The sequence below is a fragment of the Cornus florida genome, unplaced genomic scaffold (assembly GCF_030987335.1).
Source record: "Cornus florida cultivar Cherokee Brave unplaced genomic scaffold, ASM3098733v1 CherokeeBrave_3.0.0_Hap2_Chr05, whole genome shotgun sequence".
Lineage (NCBI taxonomy): Eukaryota > Viridiplantae > Streptophyta > Magnoliopsida > Cornales > Cornaceae > Cornus > Cornus florida.
Window position 1 is genome coordinate 102,299,213 of NW_026775575.1, and position 23,775 is coordinate 102,322,987.

Here is a 23,775-nt window from a genome sequence, read left to right on the forward strand (position 1 = left end):
ACATATCATTTTTTTTTTCTTTCATAAATGCCAAATTCTTCAAGTCTTTCAAAGCCCTATCCAGGCCATCACTTATATATATATATATATAAATTGGTTAAAACGAACGAAGTAACTTCACATTCTTGGTAGTCATTGCAATAAACATGGGAAGTTGGATTGGCAAATGGCAATACTTACAACTCAACTGTTGGCTCACGAAAAAGTTGAAGAGTTCAAGCTGCGCCAATTATTTTAATAGGGAGAATATATTTACTTGAGAAAAAGAATGCTAAAATGGAAAAGATGCTCATTTTATGTGTGCGCATAACCTCAATTTTTTAGGACTGCAATGGGTGTACAAAACTATGGATTCTAGAGTGACATTCAAAAGGTAAAACTGAAATAATTGAAACTATATATATACAGAGAGGAGAGAAGAGAGAAGAGAGAAGAGAGAGAAGAGAGAAGAGAGAGAGAGAGAGATTTTCTTTTCCATGGAGTGGAGATGTGAACTGAAAGTTATCCCACAATAGCAAGCTTTCTTTTCATGTACAAGCTGTGCAGTGGAATATGAACAATTTGTACACGCCATCTGGAGGCTGCCTTCAATATTTGACAACAGTACAAAAATGGCCTAGAGCAAAAGGGTGGCAGCATATTAGACGATGCTAACTTGCCATGAAAACGCCAAAATTGGAGTATACACTGAGTTTGGTGAAAGATTTTATGTAACATGTAATTAGTCGTGCAATTCAACATCATGATTTTGCACGAAGCACAACCTGAGTGAACCACCACGGTGAGCCAACATTTTCATGCGTAAATTGGAATGTAATTTTCAGTCTGCCTGCCACATCAGCCGGCAGTACCATGGTTCTCACCCTTCTTTATCAATAGCGATTGATCACGGATCATGTCTCCGATATGCTGATTAGGTTTTGAGCGATCAGCATTAATCCCCTCTTTTCTTGTGGAAGAATTAGCTGCCGCCTGTTCTCTGGCTTCCTTCTCCAATTTCTTCTTTTCAGCATCCGCCTTCTGTGCATTCTCCTCACGTGCTTTGTTGAACATCTTAGCAAAGATGAACAAGATTTGCGTCACTGCACAGACATAAAAAAAGCTCAAGGGTGAATCCTCATAATCCACAAAGTGACAACAAAGAATATCAATTATCTATTAGTATTCAACAAGTCCATATTGCAATCAGAACCTTCAGTTATTAGGTGAAGAAAATTAGTCATTCCAAGATAAGGTTCCATAAACACTAAAAACCAGATGAGATGTAAACAAAACTCATTTTATAGACACTTTTTTAACATCTGATGAGGCAATGTTTAAGGAAGCCTATATAAACTCACACACCAAGGGTCTAAAACATGAAGGAAAAAAAAAAAAAAAAGCATGTTTGGTAACATAAAATTTGTTGCAAGATTTTTGAAATAAAAAACATGAAAACAAGTTTGGTAAAAAATCTATTGCAAGTTTGAAAAATAAATTAGCTAGTTAAAAAGGTCATTTAAGAGTTTTTCATCGCTGCAGTGTTGTTGCTGCAGTGCGGAAACAACCGGAAAGACCAAATTCGTGTTTCTGGTTTTGGCCTCTTTTTCAGAAACAAACACAATACTGTTCAAATCACAACAAAAGTTGCCAAACATGTTTCTGTGTTTTGCTTCGCTATAGTACACCATCCACAACCAAAAACACGAACCAAAAGTGGTTCCCAAACAGGGCCCAAGTATGTCCCTTTGCCCCTTTGGGGATTTTAACATAAGCATACATTATATACACGCACACACACATATAGAGAGAGAGATTACCAAGATTGGTAGATGAAGAATGTAAAGAAAGCGAGGGGGGTTGTGGGATGGTTCTGGGACCATTTGGGACTTGTTGTTGATGGATGATCCGATGCTGTCATCGGATTTGGAGGAATTAGTGTGTGGTTTTTTGGAGGATGAATCATAGGGTTTGGGTTTTGGCTTTGGAATTCAATTCAGGTTTTGGGATTTGACGGAGGAGGATGAGGAGAAAGAGGATGTGATGGTGATTAGGTAGTGTGATTCAGTAAGGGATTTCTCTTCACTCATCAAGGTTTGTTGTGTGTGTGTGTGTGCTGTTAATATTGTCGATATTGCATACTTCTTCTAGATCAAGGTTTTGAATATTAATGTTTGGACTCTGAAATGGGGGGATCTGGTCCTCAAATATAGGAGGAGATCTGAAAATGATGAAGAGGTACAGAAACAAAATAGTTCCCAAAAGCAGGGATGGAGTAAGGATTTTATTTTAGGGGGACACATTCAACATGATAAAAATAATAAATAAATAAAATAAAGGGTAAAGTGCATTAAACCAGCCTGAGCTTTCTTCTCTCTCCCACAAAACCCCCCTAAACTATGACAAAGACACTTAACTCCCTAAACTATTCAATTTGTTGCAAATATTAACCCACCGTTAAAAATTTAACAGAAATGAGAGCACTCAAGTCACGTAAAGGGTCAAAAAAAATTTAAAGGACAAAACTAGCCCTTATGACACAACTAGGTGTTTCAATTTTGGGGGTTCTCAATTTCTCTCTCTATGTTTGCACACTCTCTCCCTACACCGTTCGCTAAATTCAGTACGACTTTCCGAAGAAATTTTTTTTTGGGGTTCTTGGGATTCGTTGTCGGATGATGATGATGTGATGAAGATTTGGATGTCGGAGGTGTTGCGGAGTTCTTGGAGGAATTGGCGGCAGTGGCCGCATGGGGCGGTGGAGACGGCGGTGTAGAGGAGGCGGGGCTCGCCGTGGACAGCGAGGTTGGTGGCGAGGAACTGCTCGGTGTCGACTCTGTGGTGGAGGGGGAGGCCGGGGAATTCGAGGTTGACGCCGAGAAAGATCCGGCCATCGGAGCCCAAACCGACGGCTCAGATGGAGAACTTGGAGATTGGTGGGCGTTCGAGGTTTTCTTTGATGGGTAGGTGTGATCAAATAAGCTCTTTAGCTGAATTCAAAGCAACCCTTAATGATTCAAGTCCTTGAACCTCATCATCGCCGTCATCTCAAACTTCATCATTGCCAAGCTCTTCGTCGCCGTAGTTCAATTCCTCAAACAGAGGGCTCAATAGCTTCACTCTTTTTGTTTTCGGTAAGTTAATAGCTTCATCCTCTAAAGCAGATTACCGTACATCTTCTTCAAGGTGTGCCGGCACTCGGGTAGCCCAGAGCAATTGAAGATTTTAGAGCAATTGAGAGATTTTAGAGCTATACGAAATACTCACAAAAATTGATGATTTTAGAGCAATTGAGAGACCCAGATGAGAGACTTGCTTGAATTTTGATGGTTTTAGTTTGATCTGGGCAGGGATGGAAGACCATGTTGGTCCAATTAAAGAGGAAATATATCATCAATGATCCATAGACATACATAAACCTGAAAAGCACAAGCAATACATATACAATATGCATACATATATTGATGAACACATAAAATGCAAGAGAATTAGAGAACGATGCAGATGGTTTGTCGATCATAAATCGTAATGGATATGTATATATAGATACCATACATGTTTGTGGTATACATGCAGAAAATTGAAGGGCATTGAGTTTCGGCATAGATCAATGATTTCTTAGTGCTGAGAGAGATCAGTATGCATGATGGAGGCAATCTGGGTTTGTACAGCATCACTGAAACAGATGAAAGTGAGGGACTGTTTGGCGTAGAAAAAAAAATCAAATCAAACAATTGTGATAACTGATGAGGTTGATGTGCTTTCGATTTTCTATTGGAAATTAAGATTGTACTTGCCACATCAGCAGCTGAAATTCTAAATGACGTCATTCAACTTTAGGGCTAAAAGGTAATTTACTATTTCTGTTAACGGGTCATTAACGGTGTGCAGCAAAATGATAGTTCAGGGGGTTTTGCTTACTTCAGGGGTTTTTTTTTGCAATCTGGTCATAGTTCTGGGAGGTTTAATGCACTTTACCCTAAAATAAAAAATCAACTAGCATGACAAATATATAGAAACACGCAAATTATATTTAAGATAGATAACGATATTCAGTCCGAATATCTTATACCTGTCTTGGAATGTTGTATCGCAATTCTTTAAGATAAGCTATTTTCAGTTTGACAAAATGTAAACTAACAAACATCAACATATTCAATGGATTTAAAATACTATTTGAATTGAACATAAGCCCTCCGTCCCAAAATAAATGTTCACCTTTCCATATTTAGTTGTCCCAAAATAATTGTCCCAATTCAAAAGTCAATGTACTATATTTTATAACATTCCCAATTTACCCTTCTTGCATTGAACTTATAAAAACAATTAAATGTAAAACATCATCACAACACTATGGACCCATCATGGATAGATTTGGTAATTCATTCACTACCAATATAATAAAAAAATATAATAAAAGGCACATCTTAAAAAGTTGGGTTCCCAAAAAGGGACACTTAAATAGGAGGGAGGGAGGAAGTACTAAATCAAGTTATGAATAAAATACAAAAATATGGGTGTGCGAGTTTCAACTAGAAAAATAAAATAACATAAAATACCAAAATGCATGTATTCAGTAAAACAAACAGTCAAACATATTAGCATAACCTTGAAAGATAGAAAACAATATACAAAAAAGTACAAAAATAGATAAAAATATATATCAAAGAAACAAAGAAACAAAAGGGAAAATAAAAATAAAAGTAAAAGATTTGATGCTATGCTAATAATATATATATATATATATATATATATATATAGAGAGAGAGAGAGAGAGAGAGAGAGAGAGTTTGATATTTTGGAGTTTAGGCAAAGAAAAAAGGGGGTGTCTGACCAACACTTTTGAAAATTAGGGGGGCATTCTGTAAAAGTACACAAAAATATATAATATAAATTAAGGGCAAAAAAAAATCAGGGGGCAGCACATGGTAAATCCGTCCTGCCCAAAAGGAAGTTTCTGAAACATTATGATGATAGTGACGCAGCGGACAAGTTAAAGAATGTAAAATAGCTCTGGGAAAGGGATTTTGGCTAAAAATAATTATACTTAAAAATTGAAATATTATTATTATTATTATTTTTTTTTTTTTTTTTTTTGCACACCCACCATTTGTCCCTAAGGGGACTCACATTCACCTTCCATTTTGGGAGGAAGAGGAGATATCACTGGCTACACCCCTTGGTGGTACTTAAAAATTGACAGATCAAATGTATATTATTGCAAAACGAAATTTTTGGAAGCAAATTCAAGAGTTCAATGACTGCAAGGAACAAAACAACACTATCTGATTCAAGGCAGGAAAGAGATAAATCAGGAAGCTGAAAGAAGGTTAACACTAGGGCGAATGAGTAGAATAGTTGCAAAAGTTAGCTTACTAATTTCTAGTTCAGAAAAAGGAACGTTGTGGTGATGCATTTTCTAATATTTATTTTGATGATGATATTGAGAATCCAACCATCTCCAACTGGTTGAAGACCTTCAGATGCATTAGCCACAGCAAGGGTCACAGAACTTGACCAATGGTTTCTTTGCTTTCTTCTCCAGCAGTGTTTGAGATATTACTGATTCAAGTATACATGTAATAGCATCACCCAAATCAAGGCTTTTTCTATCTTCACCCACACTTAATGAGCCATTAACTGTGCAGAGAGTATGTGACTTACATTTTTCCTGATAACCTCAAAACGACATCTCTTACATACTCTAAATCAAGCATTTTATAAAAGTGACTTCTTCCCTTGCATTAATTTTGCCACCCTCTATTTTAGAAGAAATTAGATTCATGTACACGTTAGGGTTAGTGTGACCAAATATGATGTAGATCTATCACCTTTACAAGTTAATCAGTCTACGAAAAATGGTGTGATTCTTGTTTCGCATTATATGGTACTGATTTTGAAATTGTGTCAGAATATAGTTAGTTGTCCCTGTAAAATGCAGTGCATATCTTTAATTGTTCAGAACCATTTTTATATGTTCTTATCCATCTCCTAAATCTGTGTTCTGAAGTTGCATATGCCCTCTTAGTACCTAATAAATTTTGAAATTGAGACGACAATGTGTAATGAAAGCACCAAAGCAGGATTAATATTCTCGAGGCCTCAACTATTACCTTAAATTGATCCGTATGTAATGTCATGAAGTATGCAAATTTCCTTTCCATTTTGACATGAAAAACAAATATAGACACCTCTATAGCAGAATGTAAATGAAATTATGAATTATGGAACACTGTTGACATCAGAGACAGAAACAGGTCAAACAGAAAAAATTTGGTAAGACTTTTCATGTAACAGCTGTAGAAAATTAAACAATTTAATTGATATGAAAATAATATCAAACCTTGCTCAAAGGGGCATCGAGCAGGATCCTCTCCAAAATACTGAGATAGTGAATCAGCGCTTCTTCCCTGCAAAATATGTGTTTGAATATAAACAAGTGCTGATCAACAGATTTATTTATTTCTAGTTAGAGACACACTCACATGCCCACTTGTTCAATAAGGACTTGAATCCTCAACCTCCTCTGTAAGAGGTGGGGAGATACCACTCATGCTAATGCTTAGTGGTGATCAGTAGATTACTAACAAAAAATAAAGGATAAAAAGTTTTCTTACCACTTCAGAGTACAAGGAAATAAGCGACCTTACTTCAGCTTCAGCAGTATCAAGGAAATTCTTCAAGACCTGAAAAGGCAAAGAATTGACTCTTAGTTGCGTATAACAAGGTCATTTGATTTTTTGTTTTATTTTTTTATTCTATTCTTTTGCCTCTTCTGCTATGCAAGGTAGAGATTGGTTAGAAAATTGCGGAGGACGCATAATTCCAACAATCAAGATACTGTCAAGTGGAAAACAAACAGAACTTTAAAACACGCCAAGAGATACTGAAACTGAGACTCTATCATGCAAATGATGAAGATAAAATTTACTTTAAAACATCAACCTCAAAATTAAAGACAATTTAGCATATTGGAGGAAAGGAGGAATCGAGTTGTTTTAGTAACTTGAATTTTCATTCCTTAAAATTCCCAACTATGAAAAAACACAAGCAGATACCATCATAACATACTGTTGCTTAAAAGAGTAACTGCTAATATAAATTTAATGGAAAAAAGACATGAGTGCCTTTACTGTGCGATGCACCTAGACAACTAGCCCCCATTAGGCAACAATTAGCCAGAAAATGATCTTACGGGAGCGGATTCCTTTATGAAGTAACACACTATCCCATTACTTTCCTCACCTTCTGGAAGCCCAAAGAGATAGCACCATCGTTATCTGAAGCAGTGAGTTCCTGCTCAACCTTTTCAAGTCCTTTGCTCACTGCTTGCATTTCTTCAGCCAGAGACTTCAATTGAATCTAGCAATTTAGCATGAAGGCCAAATGCATTGAGACAAGCAGCCAACGAATAGTACAAGTCAGCTATAGACCACCCTATTTACAAATCACAAGCCACACAAACAAACCTATTTTGCAACATATCAAGCATACCTTCGAGGCTGCTTCTAGATGAACAAGATCCTTATCAAAATCCAGCAAATCCGGCATTTTCTCTGCTAGAAGCTAAGGGAGGCATGAAAGCGATTTACCATAGTATCAATGAGTATCCAAAAGATCTTCAAAAGAATTATGTACACAAGAAAATTCAAATATGCAAAATAAATGGACATTGAGAAACACGATATAGTGAACTGTAGAAGATATGATCGACAATTAAATAAACGATCTATCAACAAAAACAGTTCTATGCAACTTTATAAAATAGTACATACGATCAACTTGCAAAAATTAATGTGGGCCTGCAAAATCTGTTATATAGTCAAATTATTGAATATTAAGTGATATCCATAAATCAGAAACTCCTTTACAAGTTCCAGCTTAAAAAGAAGATAGTTACCATGTCTAAGCAGTCATATTTCTAAAATCTAACATTTTTACAGAAAATATATAATGTCTGCTCTGGAGCAAAGAACTACTAATGCCCTGATGAATAGATGATTAATCGATTACTAGCTCCAAACTTGCGAAAATAGGTCAAATAAGTCATGACCAACTGGAAAGCAACTAAAATCAAAATGCAAATAAAAAATTGTGAGGCGTTTCATAAGTAATATTTTGCACATTTCTACCTTGCACAGATAATGCATCAAGGTCATTTTGTTGTTTCTTGCACGAGTATCAGACAGTTTAAGAAGGCTGTCCAATTTAAATCCTACGGCAGATCCTGTGGTATAAAAACAGGAATTTATAAAGTCAGAAGCTATCAGGCAGACATAGCATACAAAGACTACAAAAACGTTGAATCTTGCAGACTGAAACCTCGAGCAGTGCCCTGATTCAATGCATTTCCTAAGGTGAGAATTGTCTGCATTATTTGACGCAGTTTCGCAGATTCTTTTACCTACAATTATGAACACAACTTAAGATCTGGTTGACAATGCATTTTGATCAGTATTATTTTTGTAAATCCACATATAAAGATACCTCTCTAGTCGCATCATTTATTGTATTCAGGTTATGTTTCAAGTCATTCACCTGAACAAGTTCAAAGCTATAAGCATGACCAGCTATAAAAAATAATAGCATTCAAAGATGAAATAACATCAATATAGGTCCTAGAACAATATACCTGACTAGAAAAGGTAATTCTAAATGAAAATACACGTAACTTGGATTCAACTCGTGGAACTTTCATTAGCTCCAAGAAAAACTGCATTATCAACCGCATTATTTGTTAGCAAAAAGAATACTGGATGTTCATCCTACTTGCATCCATGATGAAGACATGAGAAAGAACCTGTTCACACTTTCCAAGCATTTCCTTGTCCCCATTATAGTTCTGAAATAAGAAAACGAAACCAATAAGAAACATAATAAACAAACAAACACATTTGTCAAAAAAGAAGCAGAACACTTAATTCGAAAATCAACACCATTCAACTTTTTTTATTTTTCCAAAAAGGAGCATTAGGTTCTGTCTAAGGCCATATCATCCAGTAAACTATAGTCCATCATGTATTTCTCACCACCTCATGTCCACCCTCAATACCTTGAATAACATTATAGGGCTGTTAGAACTCCTAACACTCAGAACCTGAACACATTTATTGAAAATTCAATAACCCCAGATATTAAACATGACATCACCTTAATATCACATCATCGTATTATGTCAAAAATATTACAATTCAGAACGCAGGGGGAGAGAGAGAGAGAGAGAGTACCTTCAGAAGCTCCATTTCTTCTTTTGTTGGGCAGAATTTGATGAGATTCTCAACTTGATCAATGTCCAAGACCGAAGAATCCAAAGCCAGAATGGCACTCTGGAAACCAAGCATGATTTTGAGTTTTGCACTAATATTTTACAATTAAGTTTTCTAATACATTATCAACCTCAGGGATAAACAAGTACAAGAGAATTACCAGTGTATACAAGGACAAACAAAGTGTTCAAAAGAAATAAGAAAATAAAATTTTTTCCTAATTTTGCATTATAGCCTTAATAGTATGTTGTATTTTACACAAATGGAAGGACAGATGCTATTGCAGTATTCGGATATAGTATTGTGGGGAATATTCGGCCCAAAATCTATTATATTTTACTTCTATTAGATATTAGAAATATTATTTGACTGAAAAATGATATCAACAATAATATTGGACCATATAGATGCTGCAATTAAAATGAATTTTGCACAAACGAAAGGACACTTATTATTCTAGTATTCAGAAGTAATAGCAAGGAGATTACTAAGCCCACAGTCTATTGCAATTTACTTCTACCAGCTACTAAATATTATTTTTGCAAATATAACAATTTTTTTTTTTTCCTGAATAAATATAACAATATCAAAACAACAATATGAGACAATATACTAGTTGCAATCACAGATGAATCAATATCTTTCACAGCATTGCAACTAATTATCTAAATGATTAACATCGAAGCTATAACTTGAGCATCTCTTTGGTCTTCTTGGGGGGAGAGAAAATTCTTAGTGCAAATGTGGCTTCTAATCATTTTAGCGCTCATGTCCATGAGACAAAAGCCTACTCACAAATCATGATTCAACAAACTCCTATCATTTTCCTTTCAACCGTGATGCATTTGGGAAGAAAAATACAATATAAGAAATTGCATTCAGCTATACTTATGGCTTGTTACATAGACTGCAAAGGAAATATGAGCTTACCATCATATCAGGCAGAGGAATTTTGATTTTTGTAAGCATGATTTCACAATTATATGCCCTGCGCAAATCAACCTGACAAAAGGTGGCAAAACAATAGAATAACCACAACAAAAAATAGCAACTCATTTTCCATACAGAAGTATTGAGAGAAAATTCACAAAGAGAGAAAAGAGGTGGAAATAAAAAAAAAAACAAAAAAACAAAAAAAACAAAACAATACCCTTTTCATCTGCTACATATAATAAAAAATATTCTGTGTGTCAATTAATTAAGTCAAATGGATACCAAATATAAAATGCATGTGAATACAAAGCAATGCATCTTTCCCCGTATCAGGATAATGCAAGAACTAATTGTTCCGTAACAGAGAAAGTGTGTCTGTTTAATTAGAACAGTAAAATTCAAGCTGCAATGTAAAGCCAATGCATGCTATTATGCCAACTGTGATGTCGTGGCCCGAATTTGGTGCGAGGTCACATTGTGACCCTTTTTTGCTTGTGGGTCGCGGACCCTAATTAGTACTCTCTTGTAACCCGATATATAAGGCGCTTAGGGTTTGGAGTGCAGTATTGAGAGACTGAAAATTGCAGAGAAAGAGAGTGGGGCTGAAACTTGTAATCTCCTATTTTTGCATAGTGAAGACTTTTGCCGGATCTCCACTGTGTACGTAGGCTTTGCCAAACCATGTATAAATCCTTGTTTTCTTTGTGTGTGGCATATTTATTTTCTGTCGTGATTCTTGGCTTTATTTTGGGTTCACTATGTTTGTCATAACACCAACTTTAAACAGAGTACCGCTCTAGGCTTTGATACGTCAAAGTACGCTTAAGCCCCTAACTAAAAAGCCCCTAAACTAAACCAAGAGGGGGAGTGAATATGTCTACCAAAACTTTTAACTGTCAATAACAAAAACTTAATCCTACAACGATAATCAAGTAAACAATAATCTATAGTGGTTAAATAACATAAATTAGAATAATAGCAATCACACAGAGAACACCAAGATTTACATGGAAACCATAAGAAAAAACTATGGGACTTTAGGCCAGACAGATCATATCTACTCTAAGAAACGGTAATACAAACTTATGATGACTTGACTTTTAAAATCAGCTTTAGAAGTTCTACAAGCAATCTGGTTACCTTGAATGGTAAAATTCTTTGCAACAAAATATCAAGGTACAAATAATATAAGAAAACAAAATTCATGATTTTTCTTTCCAAACAATCATAATTTTCTCACATAAATTTGTAAAATGTTGTTTTCATAAAGGTGAGGACTTCGTAACAAGTTTGGGCATACTCTGTTGACAAAGGTTTTGAACAAAGTTGTAATCAAAATTTACGATATTAGCTCTTAGGACTGAGACACTGATTGTTCGAGATTGAAGAGACGTGATTGAATATTAAAGCCAGACTTCTAGAGTCCTTCATCACTTGGTTCTTCAATAAATTGGTTCCACGCATTGACACACGACAAGTTGTGTTTAGATACAAACCAAAATGAAAGAGAGGATGAGAATGAGAAGATGAGATGAGGGTAGACAAAGGAGGCGAGAAGATAGCCGAAGGGGATGAGAAGATGGATTGAATGAGGAAGATTAGAGAGACTTGAGGGATCGAGAAAAGCAAGAACAGAGAGGGAGAAAACACAGAGGAAGAGAGTTTCGATCGTTTTGGTTTAGTTAAGAGAATCGGGTTAACTTATCAAATAAAAAAGTTACAAGAAACGGGTATGGTTGAATAAACAGTAGGGTAGATGTGTTTTGTTTGTGCTGTCTATGGTGTTTTGATGTTGCTTGTATTCAATGGTTACTTGGACCTTTTGCTCTGCGACCAATTGACGCAGTACAAATACTAAATTAATATAGAACCAGAAAGAAAGAAGGGGATGAGAACGAGAAGATGAGATGAGACTAGACGAAAGAGGTGAGAAGACAGACGAAGGGGATGAGAAGATAGATTGAAGGGGATAGGCCAAGAACACGAGGGAGAAGAAGACAAGCGGAAGAGTTCTCAAACTCATGATAAAATTCAACATTCCAAAGCTGAATTGTCTGATTACAAAAGAGCCTTTATAGGCAGAGACATAGCAACACCCTAAATAATAAAGTACTCTAATATTCCAACAATCAAAACATTACCAATAATAATAGGCATAATTTTTTTAAAAAAAACCCTAATTTACATCAATTCCTAACTTCATTTCTCTTTACCCCTTCTCCAAAAGTAGAGGCGGAACACGAGCGGCCATAGTTGTTAAAGGCTCAAGGCGCACTAAGGCACCAAAGGCCTTCTGGAGCCTAAGCGCAAGGCGCAGTATAAGGCGCGAGCCTGATCGAAATAAGGCGCGTGTATATAATAATGCATAGTTAAACATATATTATTATATATAATCATAATCAAGCAATAATTGTAGTTAATGTTAGTGGTAAACCATAAATTTATGAATTTTGTCAAATATTTCATAAGGTTAAACAATACGATATATGATATAGAACCTTTTAATTTAGTAGTTATTAAGTAAAAAAGAAAATGATACGAATAAATGATTAAAAAAATACAAGGCGCGCCTTTTTTGAGCTTGGCCTGTAGTACGTTAAGGCGCTCTAGTTGAGCCTTGATGAGCTTGGGGCTTTTTTGGAGCTTAGGCGCGCCTTTAACAACTATGCGTGCGGCTCATCTATGAAAATCATAGCTCATTCTCCATCACATTAGATAAATGGTTTATGACTTAAAGAACTATGGTTAGGGATGGCAATAGGGGCGGGTGTACTCTCCCCCGCCCCCGCAACCGTTTAATAACCCCTCCCTCGTTCCCGCCCAAAACCGCAAAAACTGGGGGACTTTCCACACCATCCCCGCCCTCGTTTAACATTTTTACCCCCGCGGGTACCCGCTCCCAGGGGCAGAGCCAGCATAGGCCCGGGGGGGCCCATGCCCCCCCCCCCGGCCCATGTTGGCCCATTAGTTTTAATTACAAATTGGCCTATCATTTATAAAAGTTTTCAAAATGCCCCCCCCCCCCCCCCCCCCCCCCAAAAATAATTTTTTTTCTAGAAAATGGCCATTAATTTTTATTACACATAGGCCAATAATTTATAAAAAAGTGAAAAATGCCCCCTGAAATAATTATTTATCCTTAGGCCAATTAATTTTTATTGCAAATAGGCCTATAATTTATAGAATTTTACAAAAATGCCCACTAAAATAATTATTTTTAAAAAATATCTTTAATTTTTCCCTGCCCAAAACCACAAAAACGGGGGAACTTTCCACCCCATCCCTGCCCCCAATTAACATTTTTACCCCGCGGGTACCCGCTCCCAGGGGCGGAGCCAGCATAGGCCCATAGGGGCACCATCTTGGCCCATTAGTTTTAATTACAAATTGGCCTATAATTTATAAAAGTTTTCAAAATGCCCCCCCTAAAATAATTTTTTTTCTAGAAAATGGCCATTAATTTTTATTACACATAGGCCAATAATTTATAAAAAAGTGAAAAATGCCCCCCAAAATAATTATTTATCTTTGGGCCAATTAATTTTCTTCTTCTTCTTTATATTCTCTTTAAAAAAAAGTTGCATTCCTTTATTCAAACTATATTTTTTTTTTTTTTCTCTTCTAAGTTTGGTAATTAAATTTGTTACTAAAAGGACTTTTAAGGTCGGTATTTTATGTTTCCAATTTCTTTAAATTATTATTTTTCAAATTATTAAATGCTATTATTCCACCATTATTACAGTTCTATTTTCTGACTTATTGTCTTGCATCACTATTCGCTTGAATATAATTTATCATCTTTAATACGGTGCCCCCCCTAAAACAAATTCCTGACTCAACTCCTGCCCGCTCCGCCCTGTTTAAGACCATAATTTATTTATTGTTGAAATAGATTTGCTCTTTTTTTTTTCCCCCTCATCTTCAGTTCTTCACCATTGCAACTTTCCTTCTAATCAAATTCATTTGTTACTTTAATATTGTTATATAGAGTACTTAATATATATACTGGGAAATATATATACTAATGAAATAAGGGTACTTAAGTAATTTGCTTATTTAAACAGGGGTGGGGCGAGGCGACCTCCCCCCGCCCCCGCACCAAACCCGCTCGAGTTTTTATTACATCAAACCATCTCCGCCCAAATAAGCTAAACAGTCCCCCAAAACCGCCAAAAAGAAGTGGGGCGAGGCGGGTAACCGCGGAGGCGGGTCAAATTGCCATCCCTAACTACGGTGAACGGAATAAGTTCTTATCTAATTAAGTGTGTTTGATAAAGTAATTCGAATAACACTTGAAAAAGGAAGGCTCACTTAAATTGGAATAACATTTTAAGAGAATAATAAAATAACTTATCATTGAATGTTCAACACTTAAAATTTAAAAAGATATAAAAATATCTCAATTTTTAATTATGACTTAAAAACTTCATCTCTTAAAATTTTCAATGTTATCAAAGAGCACCTAAGTTTTACCATGTCTAATAATTTATTGGAACTACACGACCTAATTGACCCCTTACAATAATAAATATAATTCAACCCCCCTTCTGATCCTTGATATGCACCGAATTCACATTATCAAAATATATCGTATTAAAAAAAATTTAATATGTATATAAATTTTTAAAAAAAAAACGTCATGGCTTTATTTTTTTTTACTAAAATGCCATAAACAGTTTATAATATGACATGTTATTGAATAGTTATTTGGTGTAAACTTCGTGAGCATATAAAATAATAAAATATAGTTACTGCAACTATTACATAATATATTTAAAATATACACCACTAACCAATTGCACTCTTTCTGGTTTGTTGATCTTTGAACCACGTCGACCTTTGCCAGTGCCATCTGTAGCAGAAGCTGCTGAGAACAGACTCTCAAGTTCTGATATATCAATTTCAGGGGCCCTACCAAGAACTTTCATCATGTGACATCAGAAATTTACTGGGACACCAAAGAAAAACAAAAACAAAACAAAAAAAAAATAATGATAGATAAATAACATAGGCAAAGGCCAACACATACATAGCCCGCAAAGAAGTGCATTTTTTTTATCGATTTTGACAAAAGTAGAGAGAAGGCTATCCATTGTGAAACTACACTAAATTTATTGACAGTAATTGCCCTCTAACATGCTATGGCCAACCACGAAGCTAGCACATCTAAAACGATCCAGCACCAGTGTTATCAGAGGCCCAAGGCACACTGAGGCGCTAGATGTCCTTTGAGCCTAGGCGCAAGGTGAGGCGCACGCCTGAGTGAAGCGAGGCACACAATAGAAAAATTAAATTACTATTAAAGCATATTCATATTCCATATTACAGGAGAAAATGCTATCAAAGGTGCACCTGGGCAAACAACAGGCGCAAGTGTTGCGCCTGTATGAGCCTGGAGCCTAGGCGCACCTTTAACAACACTGTGAAGCACTAAAGGACACTAAAAATCTGATTAAAGCACTTTCGACCAAAAGATTTAAGAAATTTGCATAATACTTCCACACCACCAAAATAGTACAGAATGAAACAATTATACATGACATACAACTTTCAAATCCACATACCTAGACTGATTTTCTTGTTTCTGAGAATCAGCCCACAAACTCCCTTGCATTGCTCGTGAAACTTTCACCCAATGTAACGGCTTTAATGAAGCTCTCTTGGGGGGAATTGAAGAACCTCCAGAAACTCGAGCTCTTCCATGATATGTTGGCCCCAAAGAGCCTCTTCCCTTTCCAGTTGATGGGGGTGGCGGGGGTGGCGCACTTGAGCCCTTTGCTCCAGGTGGTGGAGGTGGACCTGGTGCCAAACCACGACTTGGAGGTGGAGGGGCACCAGGAGGCTTTGGTGCTTGAGGGGGAGGTTGGGGGATTGCACCTTGCCGAGAGACTCCTGGAGGTGGTGGAGGAGGAGGTGGCCTTAAGCCAGTAGTGCTAGGACTATGACCTAAAGGAAGTGGAGGAGGTGGTGGTGGATTTTTAATTGTAGTACCAATAGATGTTGGCGGCAGCAATGGTGGTGGTGGTGGTGGTGGTGGTACAGACGTGGATGGTTGACTGAATCTAGAGGAAAAAGGTGGAGGTGGTGGGGCTGGCGGTGGAGCCTTAGAAGAGATGGAAGGAGGAGGTGGGGGAGGTGGAGGGCCTCTACCAGTAGTGGGAAGTGAGGGTGTTGAAGGATCTCTATTAGAGGCACTTAGGGGTGGAGGAGGTGGGTGTGGCAGAGGTGCTCTATTGAAGTTAGGGGAAGGTACCAGTGGAGGCGGAGGCGGAGGCGGAGGTGGAGGTCCTCTTCTAGAATTAATAGGGGGAGGTGGAGGTGGAGGTGGAGGTGGAGGTGGAGGTGGAGGTGGAGGTGGAGGCGGTGAAGGTCCTCTACTAGAATTAATAGGTGGAGGAGGAGGTGGAGGTGGAGGCGGTGAAGGTCCTCTACTAGAATTAATAGGGGGAGGCGGTGGAGGTGGAGGTGGTGGAGGTGGAGGAGATCCTTTACTAGAACTAGTAGGAGGAAGCGGAGGCGGTGGTCCTATACTATAATTAATTGGGGGAGGAAGAGGGGGAGGTGGTGGAGGTCCTCTACTATAATTAATATGAGGAGGGGGAGGGGGAGGTCCTTTGGTGAAATTAATAGCTGGAGGAGGAGGCGGTGACGGTGGTTGAGGGACATTTGAAACAAGAGAGGGAGGTACTGGAGGCAGTGTTGTCCCAGGCGGGCATGATGGAGGCTTTTCACTTGGAACTGATGATTGCAGCTGAAGAGATGAAGGAACAGTTCCAACAGACACTTGATTTGAAGATGTTAATGCAATGTTTACATCATGTGAACCATCACTTCCTAAAGGCAAAAGAGTTGACTCAACGGTGTGTGATATAAATGGCTTCACTGCATCTATTGAGGGCTTAGAATCAGATGCTTCATCTGAAGCAGAATCCTGAGACGAAGGATCATCAAGGAAACTCACCCCCGGTGCAGAAGTGTATGTCAAGTTACTAACCTTTTCAGAGTCCAGAAAATCCAGACTATCAGCTGTGCTAGATGCATTATTTTCTTCTTCAGAGTCAAAAGGTGATGAATATGTACTCACTCTGTTCCGCAGTATTGACAAATCTTTCACATCATTTAGGACTGATAGTTGTTTGAGTAACCATAAAGCAGCGTCATCACCGCTATCAACCCATTCAACACCATTGAAAAGTTCTTGAACCCTAGAAAAAGCTTCAATTGGCAATCCACCTGTCTCCGCACCATTTAAAATTGTAGTTGGAGCTCTCGGTGGAGAGATGCTCTCAACCTCGCCAAAAAGAACCTGAAATAATAATTCAATGAGATGCATCGGCAATATACATCAAATAAATTCCTTAAAGAGTCAACCTAAATTTTCATTAAATAATTCACCTCCGCTCGAAATCCTTTTGGAAACCGCGCTTTTGAATCCCAAAGAATGTCCAAGTTCTCCCAGTTGAGTATCAAGATGTTTGATCGAATAAAAGCAGTGTTGAACATTATACGAAACATCATAACTTCCCTATCAGGTTCCAAGTCTAAATGGACACACTCCAATACAACATCCCCTTGCACCAAACACTGGATGTCAATCTTAATTACATCACTGTCGTTCTGCAATAGAAAAATATATGTATTGGCACTGGCTGAAACAAGTAGCAGAGGCTAACATAAATTGATTGGGCAAGCAACAAAATCTGTTTACCTGGCGATAGTGCCGAACAGTTTTATTTTTCTTTGGCATGGGAAATAGCATTTGGGTTGACAGGCCACCCTTGCTACCAAGATTTCTACCAAAAATACGGATAATTGGCCTACATCCATTTTGATTATCAAACCGTGGAATAGCACGAAAAATGAGACAATCCAAAGAAAGAGCACGTTCATGGGGAGGCCATTCTGGGGATATATTTCTTCTTGATACGTATTGGACGTAACGAAGTTGAGACGGAAATGGGTTTAATGGTGACAACAACTGTAGAAAACCTTTAGGAGCCTCTCGATGGACAATTTCAAGAGTCTTCCGCTCTCCGCTATGCGATTTTCTGAAAATCAAGAAACTAGCTAAAAGAAACGCTAAGAGGGGCCAACCCCCTCTCTCACAATGTAGTAGAATAACATTTTGGTGATTCCCATGTGAAAGCCAACTCTCACAAACACGAAGAAAATGATTAATCAAAGATAGAGGTAAAAGGGGACAACCCTCGTATTGTCGTGGATAATCCATGACCGTAACGTCATACTCGCACAAAACGTCAGCAAAATTGCTCTGTTTCTCACCTTCTCGGAAATTGAAAGCAAGAAAGGATGACTCTGGGAATCCTTCATGTAATTCAGTTATAATTTCATGCAAGTAAAGTTGGTACATTTCATCAGGCAAAACTTCGGTTGAAAAGCAAGAATCAAAAACTGCAAAGATACACAAAAATACCAACAAAAGAGATCAAAATGTGTATATGCAACTCCAACACGTAAAATAGAGTGAATCAATATTAACAATTAAGATTAGAGACCAGAAATTCACTACCATATACTCTGTCTACGAATTCAAGCAAGCCATCCGGGGGTCGTCTGTAAAAGAATCTACTGAGAAGGGACATATTTGTCAACGAGATTATAAGCAGGTGTAGTCCAGTGAACAAAACCTGAAGAAAATGAAATTGCAAACTAAGCTCTGATCTTCAAATTCTTAAAATATATTTACAAAGAACTGATGTCTGTTTGTTTGCTGATAATTCAATAGTATAAAGAAGAACAAATGAAATTTCGAACGCGAAACAGTCCTTTTCTTTCTCAGGTAATTAAGTTCTAAAGCTTGAGAAGAATGAAAACAAGCCAAACCGTCGTCCATTGTTTCAGACCCACAAAACATTTAACTCAAATCTACACAATTTGATACTCTACCCGATTTAGTTAACGAGATACTTGTTAGCATTTTTCCTTTTCCAGAATTTTCTCAGCAACCAAACGGTGGGAGAAGCATTGGAGATTTGGGGCCAAAAACCCATGAATCTAAGAACTAACGAAACCCAATTCTCGAAGCAATAAAAAATAATTTCAACAATATGAAATTTAAACACACGCGTATAATAAATAAGTGATTAAAGGGTGTAGAGAAATTTTAGAACACAACAAACCTGAATGGCAGACCCTTGTGGGATTACCAGAGAAGCGGAGAGTTGTGGAGTGGGTTGCTTCTGTTTCCACCTAGGTTAATAAGGGTTTGGTGATGAGTTCAATTTGGGGATACGCCTTTATCTTTGATTTTGAATGTTCATGGTTGCAATTGGTGAAATGACTTTAAAATGAGACCCCATTGATTTGAATTTTGTAACGCCTTGCGTTCCTAATCTTAATGTTTCGTGCAGTTGTACGTTTACCTTATTTTCTGTTGATAAATAAATAGAGAGTAAATGATAGGCGATGCTAAGGCCATCTGCAGCGGCCCCGCGAAAGCCCAACTTTCGCGAGCCAAGGGTCAAATGGGCGCACAGCGCCCTAACTAAAACATGTGGGCCTAATTTTGCTCGCAAGTCAGCGATATTCAACAAGTCGGTCCGCGATCGTTGAATTTTTTTTTTTGTTTTTTTTGCGTCGAAACGGCACCGTTTTTGCTGCACCGTTTTTTGTCTTATTCCCTGCTCCTTCCATAGTGTGTCGAACAGTGCCGGCACTGTTCGGCAGATTTTATTTTATTTTTTTAAACCTAAAAATAGGTTATTTTGAGCTTTTTTTTTTAAATAAAAAATAAAATATATTAAATAAAAAATATATTGTTTAGGCACTGTTTGTCAAAAATAAATTTTATTTGGGCCAAAAATAAATTTAAAAAGCTTGTTTTTTTGTTTTTTTTCCTTAAAATTTGTTTTTTATATTTATTTTTTTGCTTTAAATTTTAAATGTGTACCAAAAATAATGCATTTGGCCGTTAAGACACTGTTTGGACGACACAAGTAGTGTCTTAACGGCTATAATTTTTTTAAAAAAACTTTTTGTAAAAAAAAAAATAATTAAAATAACAAATCCATCTACTTAAAAATATAGCCATTACAATAAAACCGTTTAGGAAAAGTTAAAAAATTAAAAAAAATTTAATTTTAATTTTTTATTATTATTTTTTTTTTAGAACGAAAATTTGGAAAGTATGATGAAGTGCATGTTTCTGAAGAGCGAAAACTGCTGACGTGGCTCTTGGAAAAGATAATGTGGCATTTTTAGGGAGCCAAAATTCGGAGAGGCTGGTGTAGATGGCCTAAAGCCATGAGCAGCGGGCTAGCTATAGCCTAATTTTAGCGAGAGAGTGGCTCTTTGGTTTTGTCACTACCTAGCTTAAAATTGGGGGGCTCAATTTGCCTTAGCCGGTCTGCGATCGTGATACTTTTTTTTTTTTTTACTTTTGCAAAATAGCACCCATTTTGCCTGAACAGTACTGAACAATGCTTAAGGTAGCCGTATGTTTTTTTTATAAAAAAAACCTAAAAATAGGTTATTTTGAGCTCTTTTTTAAAAAATTAAATTAAATAAAATTTATTAAATAAAAAATATATTGTTTAGACACTGTTTGTCCAAAAAAAAAAATTTATTTGTTCTAAAATTAAATGAAAAAACTTTTTTTTTTTTTTTCCCCTAAAAATTTGGTTTTTTTTCAAAAAAAAAATTGCTTTAAATTTTAAATGTGTACCATAAATAGTGTATTTGACAGTTAAGGTTAACGGCTATAATTTTTTTAAAAAAAAGTTTAAAAATTCAAAAAAAAATTAACTTTATTAAAAAAATAATAATAATTAATTATAAATTTTAAAATCACTTTTCTTCTATAAATACTCCAACTCCTACCATCATTCATCACATCTAAAACATCTCTATTATCTACCATTCAACTTATTTCTTCTTATATTTTCTCAATCTTAGCTATTATTTTCAAACTCGATCATTTCAATTCTATGGATCTTCCACATCCATTTTATTACAGCACCCAATTCAACCCATCAAACGATGAGTTTTTACCATTTTCCGAAGATAATATCAATTATTATGGAGGAGATTCTCAATTTCCTTCTCGTCAACCATCCCAAAACTTCTCATCAATATTGTGGTACTAGTGTTCCACAATCAAGTAACTCAAAACCCCTACCAAAACAACCCGCTATCCAAAATAATAATTGGACCAAGGTTGAAGATGAGGCTTTATGTTAGGCGTGGATGTCCATTACTTCTGATGTGATTATGGGGACAGACCAAAATAAGAAGAAGTTATGGGAGCGAATCTTGAAACAATAATTTTATATATATATATTTTTTTGGAGAGCAAAAATTAGGAGAGCCTGATGGAGTGCATGTTTCTGGAGAGCAAAAGTTATTAGCGTGGCTCTTGGAATTGCTAACGTGACTCTTGGAAAAGGTGAAATGGCATTTTTTTAGAGTCAAAATCCGGATAGGCTGGTGCAAATGGCCTAAAAAGAATGGAAGAAAGAGTTTTGAAAAAAAAAAATTCTTTCCTCTCATAAATAGTAAACTAAAAAATCTCCATAATTAGAGGGAGAGAACAAAATAAAATAATCACAAACCGAAAATTACCTGTTTCCAGAGTAAAAATTCCTAGAAGTATACAGTTTGAATATATCAAATCATTTTAACAGTCAAAACTTCCTTAATTACTGATTTTAACAAAACAAATACAATATTATGTATACTTGTTATATATTGCGATTTAAGATTTTGGTAATGAAAAAATTTGGGAATTTTTAGTTTCATGTTTGTGAGGGGAAAAAGGAAGCACCATGTTTTTCCTTTTTATTGTTTTCTTTTCTTCCTTTTTCCCTTTCCCTTATACCAACCCGAGGTAGCTCACTCGGACGCCTTTCGGATTGGGCATTTGGCGTGGCACCAAATCAAAGACTGGGTCTGGCTTTGCTATCAACTGTAATGGGTAGGCACTTATTCATTTACCCAAAAGCAACAGTTGTTAGGTAGTGTTGCATACCTACCCACTTATACCCAATCACTTTCCCATTCAGATTCGATGTGGGATAAATGACCCATTGTAACAGTTAGCCAGTTATACCATGTAAGATATGACTCTTTCTTTATTTAACTTTGACGTGACCTAGTCAAATTAAATTCGGAAGTTTTTGCGTTTTCTCTTTCGCGTTGCCTATCATTTACTCATGAATAAATTTATCTCATTTGAAAATGAAAATTTATTTAAAGTAAATTTCACTAGCTGTCTTTGAATTTTAACATAATTACACACTGTGACAGAAAATAATCTTAATCACACCAACCTTTAAAAATAATGTTATACAATTTTTCCAAACTTACGTAGTAATATGAGAGTTCTTTCACGTCCTTACTTAAACAGTGAATTAAAAGATTTAAGAAAAAAATTATTTGACTTTTCACAAATATCAATAAACTGTCTTAATCTAGTTGCTCCGTAAGAGAGCTCATACATCTTGTTATGAGAGGACTCCCATAATAGCATTACTAGCCTCCTCAATACATCAGATTTTGTTTTGAATCAAAGTAAAAAATTAGAATATTCAATTCCATAACTCGTTAGTAATCTGAATTTGATAATTCGTTAGCTAGAAAAATCAGATATGAATTATGGTCGATCCAGTTAGATAATAATTCGATTTGAAATAACATAGACAAATAAATTGTGTAATACTATTAAAATGTTGTTTATCCTTATTTTTGTCATTCTTCTCCCATCTCTTTATTTTGTCTCATTATTTTATTTTATTTTATTTTTACAAAAAGTCAAATACCTAATTTACTAATCTTATTTGTTTTATATATTATTTTATTAGGTTCTTTATATTCTTAAGTAAATTATTTTTTCTTTGAAATTATTTTTTTTTCTCTTGCTGCCACATGAATTTTTTTTTTATTTAAAATGCATCAAGATTTATTTTCCTATTCTTTGTGAGTTAAGTTGTTTTATCTCTATTATGCTGAAACTATTTTTTTTTCTCCATAGTGGTGTTGTATTATTTTCCTTGTTTTAGGTAGAAGGGTAGGCTAAAGATGCAATTAGTTAGCTAAGTTATGCGGGTTCATTATTAGAGGAAATTGTGGGGAAGTATTGTTGTTCCTCTGTATTTAAATTAGATGGTGAGGAACACTTGCAATTTACACAAGATTTATATATTAGTGGGAAACACCTGTCATTATTCCTAGCATCCTAAGGACATGTTTGCTTTCTAAGATTGACACCAAGACACTAAGCTTAGGCCCTTCCACATATTTTCTCTTCATGTAAGAGTATCTAAAAGTAACTAGCAGAAAAGGGAAAGAGGAAGATCGAGCAAGGAAAAGAGGAAGAAAAAGGGAGGCCGAGGAAGGCTGGGGAGTTGTTTATTCATCTATATAATTCGTAGGGATTATCTAATTTTGCTGTTTTGGGAGATTTTCATTCTCTAAAATTTCTTTGATAGTCCTATATGTTATATTGAAATTTCTTTCTCTGTAATCTCATGAAATATTTCTCTCTAGTTGTTATACTTAAAATTTTTGAATGTCATGTTTTCTAATATGTGTAGGTTCTGATTTTTCCTTTTTGAAAGATTAAGACAAGCATTGTCTATAT

The 23,775-nt window shown here is 36.0% G+C and overlaps 1 protein-coding gene across 1 annotated transcript; it reads right to left on the reverse strand.

Moving 5' to 3' along the window:
• Positions 1–360: 360 nt before the first annotated feature.
• LOC132308059 (formin-like protein 14) lies at positions 361–19,561 on the reverse strand. Its single transcript, XM_059806016.1, has 18 exons — positions 19,319–19,561; positions 18,709–18,826; positions 17,887–18,590; positions 17,574–17,795; positions 15,743–17,484; positions 14,972–15,089; positions 10,176–10,247; positions 9,207–9,305; positions 8,780–8,821; positions 8,612–8,692; positions 8,467–8,517; positions 8,302–8,383; positions 8,112–8,206; positions 7,474–7,545; positions 7,225–7,341; positions 6,597–6,665; positions 6,323–6,389; positions 361–1,082 (listed from the first exon to the last, which is right to left on the reverse strand). The coding sequence occupies exons 2-18, from the start codon at positions 18,779–18,781 to the stop codon at positions 838–840; spliced, it is 3,951 nt and encodes a 1,316-aa protein (XP_059661999.1). The 5' UTR covers positions 18,782–18,826; positions 19,319–19,561; the 3' UTR covers positions 361–837.
• Positions 19,562–23,775: the final 4,214 nt, after the last annotated feature.